At 39.8% G+C, this 11,844-nt stretch overlaps 3 protein-coding genes across 4 annotated transcripts; 2 read left to right on the top strand and 1 right to left on the bottom strand.

Annotated features, from left to right (window-relative positions):
* Positions 1-230: 230 nt before the first annotated feature.
* On the top strand, positions 231-3,155 carry LOC148742754 (nuclear apoptosis-inducing factor 1-like). The gene is made up of 2 exons (XM_088759361.1): positions 231-1,066; positions 1,689-3,155. The coding sequence occupies exons 1-2, from the start codon at positions 664-666 to the stop codon at positions 2,036-2,038; spliced, it is 753 nt and encodes a 250-aa protein (XP_088615487.1). The 5' UTR covers positions 231-663; the 3' UTR covers positions 2,039-3,155.
* On the bottom strand, positions 1,646-7,505 carry LOC148742753 (uncharacterized). Of its 2 annotated transcripts, none has more exons than XM_088759375.1 (2): positions 4,887-7,505; positions 1,646-4,514 (listed from the first exon to the last, which is right to left on the bottom strand). In XM_088759375.1, the coding sequence occupies exons 1-2, from the start codon at positions 5,184-5,186 to the stop codon at positions 4,377-4,379; spliced, it is 438 nt and encodes a 145-aa protein (XP_088615501.1). In that variant the 5' UTR covers positions 5,187-7,505; the 3' UTR covers positions 1,646-4,376. The 2 variants fall into 2 exon arrangements, with proteins under 2 accessions (XP_088615501.1, XP_088615512.1); XM_088759386.1 differs by having other exon boundaries at positions 4,908-7,505.
* Positions 7,506-7,722: 217 nt separating this feature from the next.
* LOC111330317 (steryl-sulfatase-like) lies at positions 7,723-11,213 on the top strand. The gene is made up of 2 exons (XM_088759349.1): positions 7,723-8,981; positions 9,601-11,213. Exons 1-2 carry the CDS (start codon positions 8,276-8,278, stop codon positions 10,242-10,244), a joined length of 1,350 nt encoding a protein of 449 aa, XP_088615475.1. The 5' UTR covers positions 7,723-8,275; the 3' UTR covers positions 10,245-11,213.
* The last annotated feature ends 631 nt before the right edge of the window (positions 11,214-11,844 follow it).

The following is an 11,844-nucleotide window of genomic DNA, read 5'->3' as shown; positions in this document are numbered from 1 at the left end:
TTGTTACGCCTTGTTACTGTGTGTACTGGCTTGTGACGATCTGTTACGGTGTGTATTCTTATTATCTGTAGCTATATTGATGTACGGGCAAAGAGTTGTTTGAGTCATGTTCTCATGTTAGTACCTTGTCTGATTGTTTGGCTTTCTGTGTTACCTGTTACGTCAAGTAACGCGTAACTTTTTTTAAGGCTGGGTTGCACGAAAAATATATCTGGCATGGTATAATATTTCTAAGGAACGATCGCAGATATACAAGGAACGATGGCAGAATTCTAAGGAAAGATGTTTAATTCTAAAAGGAACAGTTACATTTTTACAGAACGACACTACATTTTCAAGTAGGAGCGTTGACCCTTCTGGGCCACCGTAGAATACCGGTAACCCCTCACGGCGCTTTGTGTCGTCCACCAGAAGATCGTTTGTTTATCCACCAGGCCCCGGTTGTTCAAAGGATGGATAAAGTTATCCACCAGATAAGCTTATCCGGTGGATAAAAAGGCTATCCACTGGATAGTTATCCGGCGGATAAAAAGTTGTTGCAGAAAGCACGGATAGCGAGACGTATAACTATCCGATGGATAACTCGCTATCCAAGCAGTTGCCATGGTTACAGCCCAGGCGTTGCGTGATCTGTTCGCTCGCGCGTGCTAGTGGCGAGACAACATGGCAGAAAATGTTGCTCCTTCCGCGGCAAAGCGCGCTAGAAAACCCAATTATACACCCGCCGAATGCGCAGTTATTTTGGAAGAGGCAGAAGAAAATATAAACATTATCAAAAGTAAATTTTCCTCCACACTTTGTAATAAAAACAAAACGCGAATATGGGAGGAAATAACCGAGAAAGTCAATGCCCTCGGAGTTTCCAAAAGAACTGTTGTGGAGGTAAAAGAAAAGTGGAGAGGAATGGTGAGTGGAGCTAAAAGAGAGCACAACAAATGTGCCACGGCAGTAAAGAAGACTGGGGGTGGAAAGAAACCGGCTTCTCCAAAGGCTACCACATCCAAAATTATCGGGCTCTTCGAAACGGATCCGTCTTTCAGCGGCATTTTGGGCGGTATCGATTCAGGTAAGCCACTAATGTTTACAAGTTGGTTGACTCACGATGATACTTACCACAATGTGCTGATTGTTTCTGCAGTTCTTTGTTTAAACATGACGCAGGTTAGCAGGTGATTTTTCTTCTTTTGGAAAGTTTACAATCCCTGTAATTCGTCTACGTTTCTAAAATTCAGCGGACCCTTGTTGAATTGAATCGATCGAGAAAGCTAAGCTGCTCTTGTATCGTGGCCGAAAAGTACTTCTCGACTTACACTTTAAACGTTTCACACATTCGGGCCCATTTTTCGTAATTGTTTTCCATTTTGATTGCGAAGTGAACAAACGCCACCTTAATCATCGATATCAGAGAGCGTTATTTTTTTTTTCAGAACAGTTTCCTTGGCAGTCCGCAGTGTATTTAGAGATGACCTACTTGTCTAAAATTCTCCATTTTAAAGGTTCTTGACTGCTGATAATTGTTGTCATTGAAATTAATTCCTTTTATTATTATAAATATATTGTTTAATTTAATAGGAGTGTTAACTCAAATTTTCTAGAGTAATTTTCAAGGAATGCGTACCAATTTATGGTCAGAACTTACACCATATAGGAATCAAAGGTTTATTACATTTTGTACAAATTCTATGCAGCACAAGTTTTAGACTTATCAACAGTGGATACAGGGGTTCTTGGAATGGAAAGTGAACTTCACCCTGTTGCTTCACACTGCGCACTTCCAGACACCTGTGAATCTGCAGACCCCAGTGAACTGTCACAGCTAGATTGCCCCAGTATGAATTTTGATATAGTTCCATCAGTACCATTGGAGGAGCCAGCAATACTTGCCAAGCCAAACTCAAGAAAAAAGGTCACCATTGATGACATGAGTGAAATGCACAGTGAAGTCCTTAAAAAGGAAAATGTAAAACTTGACCTAGAAATTGAAAATCTAAAACTAAAAAAGAATGAAATGTTAAGGATTGTAGAGCTTGAGTCTTGAAGTAGGTCCAAAAATAATTTATGAATCAATCTTTATACAATTGAACTGAAATGGCTTTGATTGTGACTCATGTAACTGGTTATTTATGGATTGTTACTTTCAGCTCCCTATAATTTCAATCCACTGATAAACCATTTCCCCAGAAATGTACACAGGCTTTAATCACATTGGTTTTAATTTGGTTTCCTTTTAGTACTAATTCATCAATCTGTTGGAAGTTTTAACATCCCTCCCTTTAAAAATTTCAGATTGGTTTGTTCAAATTCTGCCCCTGCCCCTCCTTTCTCCCCCTCCTTGGGCAAAAAAATTTGTTAAAATTCCCCAACCGTTTGTAAAAGCCAAAATCAGCCAACAGGACTTTGTGCACCTCGACCAAATTTTTTAAATCTAGACCTTCTATACCTTTTCTTCTTAAGCCATTTTCGGTTACAGAAGTGAATTTTTTTTACCATAATCTCCGCTTTAGTTAAAGATCTAATACTTGTATTTCACTGAAAAAACTTAACAATTCTAGTTCAAATTACCAACCCCAGCCAGGCACAGATGATGGTTGAATGCCCTTGGTTCCCCAGCCTGGGGGAAGGGGTGGTAGGGTGGAATCCAATGCTTCAAATTAATTGGCCCATAATTTTGTGATTCAAATTTTTTTCTTTTCAATTTTCAATTCTCAAATGAGTTTGAATTTGTTTCCTGTTATAATGCTCTCAAATGAAGGGACATGAAGAGAAAAAAAAAACAGTTCTACCAATTTAAAACCAAAAAAATAAACTAACTGTACATGCATGTGTTTATTGGTAAAATAGAAACTGCAGATATAAAGCAAAGGCAAATGCATCATGTAACTAATATTTACATCTCTATGATGTAAAACTAATTATTCAGTGGAGTTTATTAATTACATGTAAATATATTTTTTCAAGAATTAGTTACACCGAAGCAATTTTGAGCATTTCTTGGATTTAACCACAATTTATATTTTTTCATATCAAAAGAAAATTTAATTTTGAAAACAGGGGGCATTTTAAGAAATATTTATACAATTAATTTACACCATGAAGTTCAAAGTTCATTGATCATTTCATGTGATATTAAACAATGCTTGAAGCAGCAATTTTAATCTTCCATGGCACTTTTTCTGTAGTCATACAAATAACAAAATCTTCATTTATATATTGAGAATTGCAGTTGAAACCAACCAATGACTTTAAAACCACTTCCTCACTTTGAATTCAATAAATTACAGAGTGAATAAAGAGGCAATGGATAAAAGACAATAAAAGGCTGCTTGCCAATAAAAATTTGTGGGCTTATTCATTTTGTCAAAGTAATGCTGAAAAAGTAGAGAAGCCCCTATCTATTGGCTAAAAAGACTTGTTCTTAATATGGTAACATGATTCCATTCAGTTTAAGCTGGATGATTGACCTTTTACTGCCTTAAGATGCCATTTACAAGGTCAAAATGACGACAATTAGAAGTGGTAATATGACCAAGAGAGTCCAATGCAGTCGAGTCCCATTCTTAAATCATGAGTTTGATTACAGACTGAATTGGATATCGACACAAAGTCCCATTACCAATTAATCAAAACTATGACAAAATTTGAGAAAGAAACTGGACATTGGTTGTATGTTTTCATTACAAAAACAACAGTACACTTGGTAAAAGACCCAACAGCAGTAAATGCCCTTAATGCAATTTGCCCATTTACACAGGCATGACATGTTAAGTTTCCCTTAAACTGTCTTATAACAAGCATGATGCATACACTGCACTATAAGTGGTCATACAAGACTCATGATAAACAATCACATTCAAGAATTTTGCTAAGTTTTAATTAAGGAACTTGTGAGAAATAATCAGAGATCACAATACAAATTTTCAAGCAAACATTTAAGCCAGAACTGGGTGTGATGAGCATAAAAAAGGTGAATGATCTAATTTGAAAGTAGAATGTACAGAATGTATTAGGTGTTCCTAGAAGAAAGCCAAACCTCACTTTATCCCAATGTTGAACATAAAGATCGTCAAAACATAAATTCTTCACTGGTTAAGACTTTTTCCAGGAAAAAGGAAAACAAACTATGAAAACCATTGAATAAGAAAAAATATTAATATTTCCTTTTCCTCCAACATCTCTTGGAACATGGGGGTAGATAAGGAAAAATGTTTAAAGCATGCCTTTCCATTTTAAAGGAATGTCCAATCCATGAAAAACATTTATCTTTGAAAGCTGCCAGCAAGAATGACCAGACAGTGTTGCTGATCATGAAATTAGAGACTTTGCAAAAGATACACATTGGACTATCATAAAAAGAGTAATGTAAGTTTAACTATTTCTCACAAGAGTATACAATTGATTCCAAAAACACTGACTTCTAAGAAGCGTAAGCAGTGAACAATGACACCCAAGGCTTTATTGTTACACATGAAAACAATAACCACAGTTAGTTGTATATAGCAGCCATCCACACTTTCCTGAAAGGAAAATATTGTGGTCATCAAAGATTTCCATGAACAGTGAAATAAATAATGCATTAATCTTGTAACTATGCAAAGATTTCCCATAAAGCCATTGGGTCTCATTGTTGATGGACCATACCATTTACAGTACATATCAACATTTTTGCAATGAAATGTATGTTTGAGCTTGAGCCCCCTATGTAAAACTTAAAAAAAAGTGTTAGCAAAGTGCTCCCTGACAGCATTACCAGTTTCACGGCCATGATACTGACTGTGAAGGTCAGGAGCACACCCTTCATCATCCATTTCACAGTCCTCTGGATCTGGCTCCCTTAAACTTATAGCAAGGTTATGTAAAATACAACAAGCTACAATTATTGAGCACACCCTGTGAGGAGCCATCCTTACTTCAGGGTGCAGCACATGAAATCTCCTTTTTAACACCCCAAAAGTTCGCTTGATGGTATATTGCGTTATTTTGTGATCTCTGTTGAAACATTCCTCCTGTGGTGTTTTGGGGTTGAGATAGAGAGTCATGAGGAACGGGGAACATGCATATCCACCATCTCCAAGCAGTACACCATCTGCCAGACCAGTCCCTTCCAGGTCACGACCTATGGCTGACGTTCGAAAAATGTGGCTATCATGTGTAGAGCCAAGCCATCTAGCCACAACATTTGTAAACATTTCTACAAAATTCAATTACATTCAATGCAACACAAATGGTTTTTACGTCCAACACAACATTCCCAGTGAAAAAAAAATTAGCAATTTATAGTGCAAGTGTACGTTTTCCTAGTCTTGAACTGTATTCCCGTCAAAGTTTCGTAATGTGAGCATACACACAGACCCTAAATTTGGAGCTGTAATCGTAAGATTTTTTTAAATTCATTTTTTCAAAACGAAGTGTTCGAAACTGGATTGCCGCTTGCATTTAAACCACAGTTTATAACCAACATCAATTAACTACAACCTATCCCTTTTCTTGGAATGGTAGATTCCAAGAGATTTCTTGACATGTATCTTTGAGTAACAGCAAATTACATGTTATTAAACAATGCTACTTAGCGAGAGAATGCTCTGTAATGTTATGTTTCAGCACTCAATCCAACACAGTCCACTGAAAAATGTCCATGTTGGAAAACACATCAAGTGATCACCGATGAATATATTCCTTGCGGTCGAGTCACCATTCGGAAGCTCAACACTTGTTAGCAACAAGATCGATTACAGTTGAGAGTTCCAGAATGGAAAGGGAGATCTCACGGTTCGAAAACTCAATTATTTCAATCAATTCATTCAGTTCGTTTCGTCGTAAATTGTGTACATGCCTGTCATGCGTTATACGATACATGTCACATGCGTTACTCAAGCCAATCACTCGCACATTCCTCCTTACGTGACAGAAAGCGTTACAATTTTTAAAGCGAAATTCTTCGGCTTTCATGCTCATATTTGGGACAAAATAATACCAGAAATACACATGAGATAGTAAGCATAGTAAAGCTTGGGTTAAACGAAATGTTACCCTTTGCTATACAAATAATGAGAGCAACACAAACTTGCTTACCTCGAGGGTCGCAGATTGCCTGGACATTGATAGAATGAAATCCTTTCCGGTTCACGAAGTCCGGCTCGTTTTCGTGAGTGGCCTTTATTCTGACATGAGAACCGTCGATGCACCCGATAGCACAGGGAAAACCACCTATTCTGAACAAACCTTGCTTTATTTCGTCTCGTTCCGCACGAGTGCACGGAAATTTTATGAGTCGCCTAACTTTGCAGTCAAGGCTTTAAATGTCACCCGGCGAACTATCCGGCTGACAGTCGACTTGTCAAATCCCTGAAAAGTGTCACCAATTACTTGAAGAAACGAACCCGAAGCTAAGAATCTGAGGGTGATAAGGACTTGCATTATAGCAGGAACAGCACGGTTGCGATTTGTTTGGGGAGCGATATCGTCTGCAACAAGGTCAACGATAGACTGTATCGCCTATCATCCAAAACGATACCTGGATCTCAATTCAGCGTCTGTATATGTTTCTAACGGATCGAGTTGGCGGCGATAAAATTCCTTTTTCTTCGATGTTGATTTTCGGGAAGGTTACAGCGAAGAAGATGTAACTGTCGAGCAGCCATTTTATTTGTGTTTATCCGGTGGATAAAATTTATACTACCTACCTAACCATGGAAAAATTTATCCGCTGGATAGCGAGTGGATAGCGCTCTCCATGCTTTCAACAACCGATATGACGCCATGGATAAAATTTATCCGCTGGATAGCGATTTATCCAGCGGATAAGAAGTTATCCATCCTTTGAACAACCGGGGCCAGAACCTTTGAATACCAGTGTGCGCAATTAGTGTTACGTCACGTGAGAAAGAAGAATGGATAAGCTATTTTTTGTTTACAATTTGTTCAGATCGATTAGGGTCATCGATTAGTAGTGAGTTCCACTAAACATTAAAACATTAAAACATTCACATGGGAAGAGAGTTAACTTTATCAAATGACTTCTTCAGATAGATGAAAAGTTGTAAGCTTTTTAGGGTCTAAGTAACCTGGAGATAATAACTTGTCCATAATCCCATCCTCTCTTCCCCCACTCCTTAAATTGAAAAAAAAAAAGACTGAGGAGGGCACACGTTCCTTACTAGATTTTAGGGGGGCCATAACGTCTCTTGTTAATATGAAATACTTTGAAATTCCATCAACATAAAGCTGTACTATAGGGCTCTCCAAATCTGCGTTCGCGGTGAAAAGGGAAATGTGCTTTTGATCATGGTCTAGCCGATCTCTGGCACATGTCTCACCATTCTCCTGCCGGAGCCACTTGGTTTTACCTGCCGTTACTCAAGGAGCTCGTGACCAAAAGAAGGGAATCTGGGAACGAGAATGATCTTTCGAGTACTCGCTGGGTTACTTTTAATTTAACACAAAGTTACGACAGCCAGATTTCCAGTCTTCATTGGGTGGTCGATGACATTGAATAATTTCGCTTTTTTACAAGAAAACACGTTCATTGGCTGTTTTTTTGACTTTTTGATCCTCGTTATCACTGAACCGATAAGGAAATGCTGTACTTTGGGGCAAGGGTGGGATATGGGATGCTGTACCTGGGGGCAAAGTTGGGGTATGGGATGCTGTACCTGGGGGCAAAGGTGGGATATGGATTATGGGATGCTGTACTTAGGGGCAAAGGTGGGATATGGGATGCTGTACCTGGGGGCATAGGTGGGATATGGGATGCTGTGCCTGGGGGCAAAGGTGGGCTATGGGATGAAGCTTTTAAATACTTTTATGATCCCTACTAATTAGCAGTTAATTGGCAGTCAATTTTCTACAGTCCTCCTTTTATACTGTTTGTTAGTGACGACTGATCCCTACTCCATCCCCCCAAAAAGGCATGTGATCGCCCAGAAATTCCTCCCCTCCCCCCAGGCGATAAATGATGGCTGGTCTCTTAACTCTGCTCGTATTAATTACTTATCTTTGTCAGATTGGTGACAACTGATCCCCACTCAATCCTCTCTGAAAAGTATGTAGTTCCCCCCAGAAATTCTCCCTCTTCCCGCAGTGGCTGGTCTCTTAACACTGCTGGCATTAATTGCTTATTCTTTGTCAGTTTGGTGACGACTGATACCCACTCCATCCCCCTGGAAAACATGTGATTTCCCAGAAATTCTTCCCCTTCCCCCAGGCGATAAGAAATGGCTGGTCTCTCAACACTGCTCGCGTTTTCACTTATTCTTTGACAATTTTTTTTACCATAGGGATGATAGGGAAGTGGCATCTTGGTCTTCATTCTTCCTCCAACTCCGACTTTCATTTCCATCCTCTGAAGCAAGGTTTTCATTATTTTTATGGTCTGCCATTAAGCAACAATAACTTTTGTCTCTTCGGTGGTAAGCACCCCAAGTCGTTTTCACATCAGGGACTCACGCCAACGAAAATTGTCATAGCTGCTTCAGTTGTTGCAATATCACTATTCATTGGCTACTTGACTGGCTGGTTGAGCAAGAGGACCTGCGTCCTTCTGTTAACTACGATCGTGTTGTTCAGCCTTTCTATTTCAAGATATGACACGATGACACCTCGATTCAACTGTTTTGTAATGAAGAATTACAAGGTTGTGGAACAACCGGTCATTTTGGAGAACCTGACGGCACGGTTTACAGATGAAGCTGTTAACTTTATACGTGCAAACCAAGGCAGCCCCTTTCTGTTGTACATGTCGTTTGCGAAGGTACATACTCCCCTGTTTAGCACACCAGCATTTGTCAATCACAGTGTTCATGGTCGCTATGGTGACAATGTAGAGGAAATGGATTGGGGCGTGGGTCAGATTATGGCCGCTGTGGAGGAACTGGGTTTGAAGGAGAATACTTTTGTGTATTTCACATCTGACAATGGACCGCACTTAGAAGAAATTAGTAACACAGGTGAATACCATGGTGGCTGGAGCGGGATTTTCAAGGGAGGTAAGACTGAAAAATAAAAAAAGATAAGGCACAAGTGCATATAAATGGTAGAGAAACTCTACTTCGGCTTTTAAGGACATATTTTTTCTGTTTCTGCTCGCCCTCCTACCTCTTTTTTATTTTGAACCGAGGGTATATTAATTGAACATGCACTGTAGCTTAGGAACTCAGAGGGGCGTCACCCTGTCACCAGGGAGGGGAGGTTGGGGGCTTGGGACTCCCCCTCTTCACCTTGTGTGAGATGGTCTTTAGCATAGAAAACTGAAGTAACTTGTAATAACACTTAACTTCAGCGTACATGTGGCTTAAGATGATGTTTCATCAAAGATGAAAAGCCACATAGCGACCTTTTAAACTCACAAACCAGTCAATGATTCGTCGGTTTATAACCGACGAAATTGTGATCGTGACGGTGGCTTACAATATTTTGTTGTCTGTTTTCTCCTACTTCTTATTCCTGACTCCAGTTTGTAGCGGTTTCTAGCATCTGGAAACTCGTCCCAATGCTCCAATCTGCGCTTTAAGTTTCATACTTGGATATGGAACTAATCCCTATGTCCAATAGAGAGACCTTGTTACCATAAAATGTTAAATTTTCATTTTTTGTTGTCATTGTCAGGCAAAGGACAGTGTTGGGATGGTGCTGTGCGGATGCCCACAATAGCATCATGGCCGGGTCACATTCCAGCTGGGATCTCAATTGATCAGCTCACCAGTTCTATGGACTTATTACCCACAGTTGCTAAACTGACTGGTGGAGATCTTCCACAGGACAGAGTTATTGACGGGAAAGGTCTCTTTTCACTGTTGACAAACCAGACACAGAAATCTTCTCACGACTTTGTTTTTCATTATTGTGGGAAACAAGTGCATGCTGTTCGTTATCATCCAAGGGACAGTGACTCTGTGTGGAAGGCTCACTTTGTAACGCCAAAATGGACTGAAGGAACAGAGTCGTGTATTGGGAAAAGAATAGTCTGTGGGTGCTTTGGGGATCATGTGAAGGTTCAAGATCCCCCACTTCTTTTTGATGTAAGCAATGATCCTTCAGAGAGCTCTCCAGTTGCTTCAGATAGACCAGACCACAAATGGGTGATGAGAGAGATTCACCCCGCCCTTCAAGCACACAAACGAAGTATTTCAGATGTTCCCAGCCAGCTTGGAGCCAAGAATTCCTTTCATCCCTCATTGCAGATGTGTTGTAGTTTTCCTTTCTGTAGTTGTGAGGAAACTGGCAGAAGACTTGAACATTACCCTAAGTAGAATAGTGAAATCAAACACACAGATGTGTCATCATCACAAAACTTCTAAAATGGAAGATACCGCACGAAATCGGTTTTGAAAACTTTATGGCGTTCATAAGATTTCCAGTATTTCTCGAAAGACAGCCTTTATTTCCAAAATCATAATCGCCGTACGTAAGCCCCAACTTCGGGGAAGGGCGGTGCTTTTGACTTTGCCTGTTAGTTTCAGCACATCGTTCTCAAGTTTAGAAAATTTGGCTGACTTTTAGCATTCGTTTTCATGTCAGACTTTGAAGTGAAGACGCTACAATCCTGGAAAACTGAACATTTTACCAAATATTCAACACTGCCGGCTCCCGTGGTTTTCCTGGATCTTTTGATAGCCTAAAACTGAAAAATTTTTTTTTTTTCATACTTTTTCGGTAAATTTTGAGTGGAGATAGCTACCCAGGTTTAACACAGTACAGTGGAACCTCGATTTAACGAACCTCTATATAACGAAATCCTCGGTGTAACGAACTATACATCAGTTTCAGCAAGGCCAAAAACGGTTACAGTAAAATGTATGCCACAGAACCTCGATATAACAAACACTTCGTTAAATCGAGGTTCCACTGTATCAGGCTTGTGCATTAACGAAATTTCCACAAACTAAAACATCCTTGGGTGCATTGATTGCTTGCATCTAATCTAACAGGTTGCTCAGTTATAATTATCGCGTGAGTAAGCTGTGGGAACAGCCCCAGCATGTCGCCAAAGTCTCTCCTACAAGCAATTAAATTATCAAACGCTAAAATAAATTTTGCCTAACGCGAAACACACACGCACAGAAAAACGCATCTTAGGAGCTTCTGTTGAGTAAAGAGAATTGTCCGACAAATGTCTTGTGATAGCAGTAGAGGGAAGGGAACACTACCTTAATGAACAAGAGTGTAGCCAATTATTGGATGATAATGACCAACCTGGAATATGAATTCACGAGAACACCTTTGTGCCTAATTAGTCAATTGTGTTCCTTTGAACTAAAAGCCATTTCATATGGAATGTTCGGGGAATGCCCTGTTTAGTGTGCAGCTCGAATCTGTTGTCACATCATGTCGCAAGCGACTCCTTGTTCAGCCAACTGATCATTGTTCAGAGTGATCAGATCGACTGGTCAGTATTCAGGACTGCTAAAGCAGCCCGGATCAGCTATCCCAAGTTATCCAAAAGGATGTGTAAGAATCACTTGGCTTGAAAATGCTCTTAAAAACATGGACGAGAACTCAGTGGTTACCTAATCTCATAACCAGATCCTGCTTGGCCGAGAAGGTCTAAGTAAGAGACTAGAAACCACCTCAAGGCTAGGGTAGGGGACTCTCTTTAAACTCGACTTTTTGATACGTTATTGTATGGTGACAATACCTTATATTTCCTAAACAACAGGCACTGTTCCAAGGGAGTTTCCACGACGCGAATATCTGGGAGGAAAGTAGGAGTAAAAACGAAGCATCAATTGGAGTGTGTAATTGGTAACTCTTGCGTTATTCGAACTTTTCTGTTTGGAGAACCATTTTACCTGATTTTTCCAGTTCTGTTTGTATCCTGACGAAACAACATGGCGTCAACGAGAACTCGTC

The sequence above is a fragment of the Stylophora pistillata genome, chromosome 1 (assembly GCF_964205215.1).
Source record: "Stylophora pistillata chromosome 1, jaStyPist1.2, whole genome shotgun sequence".
Lineage (NCBI taxonomy): Eukaryota > Metazoa > Cnidaria > Anthozoa > Scleractinia > Pocilloporidae > Stylophora > Stylophora pistillata.
Note: the sequence above shows the minus strand (reverse complement) of the source record. Positions and strands in the feature narration are given on the sequence as shown.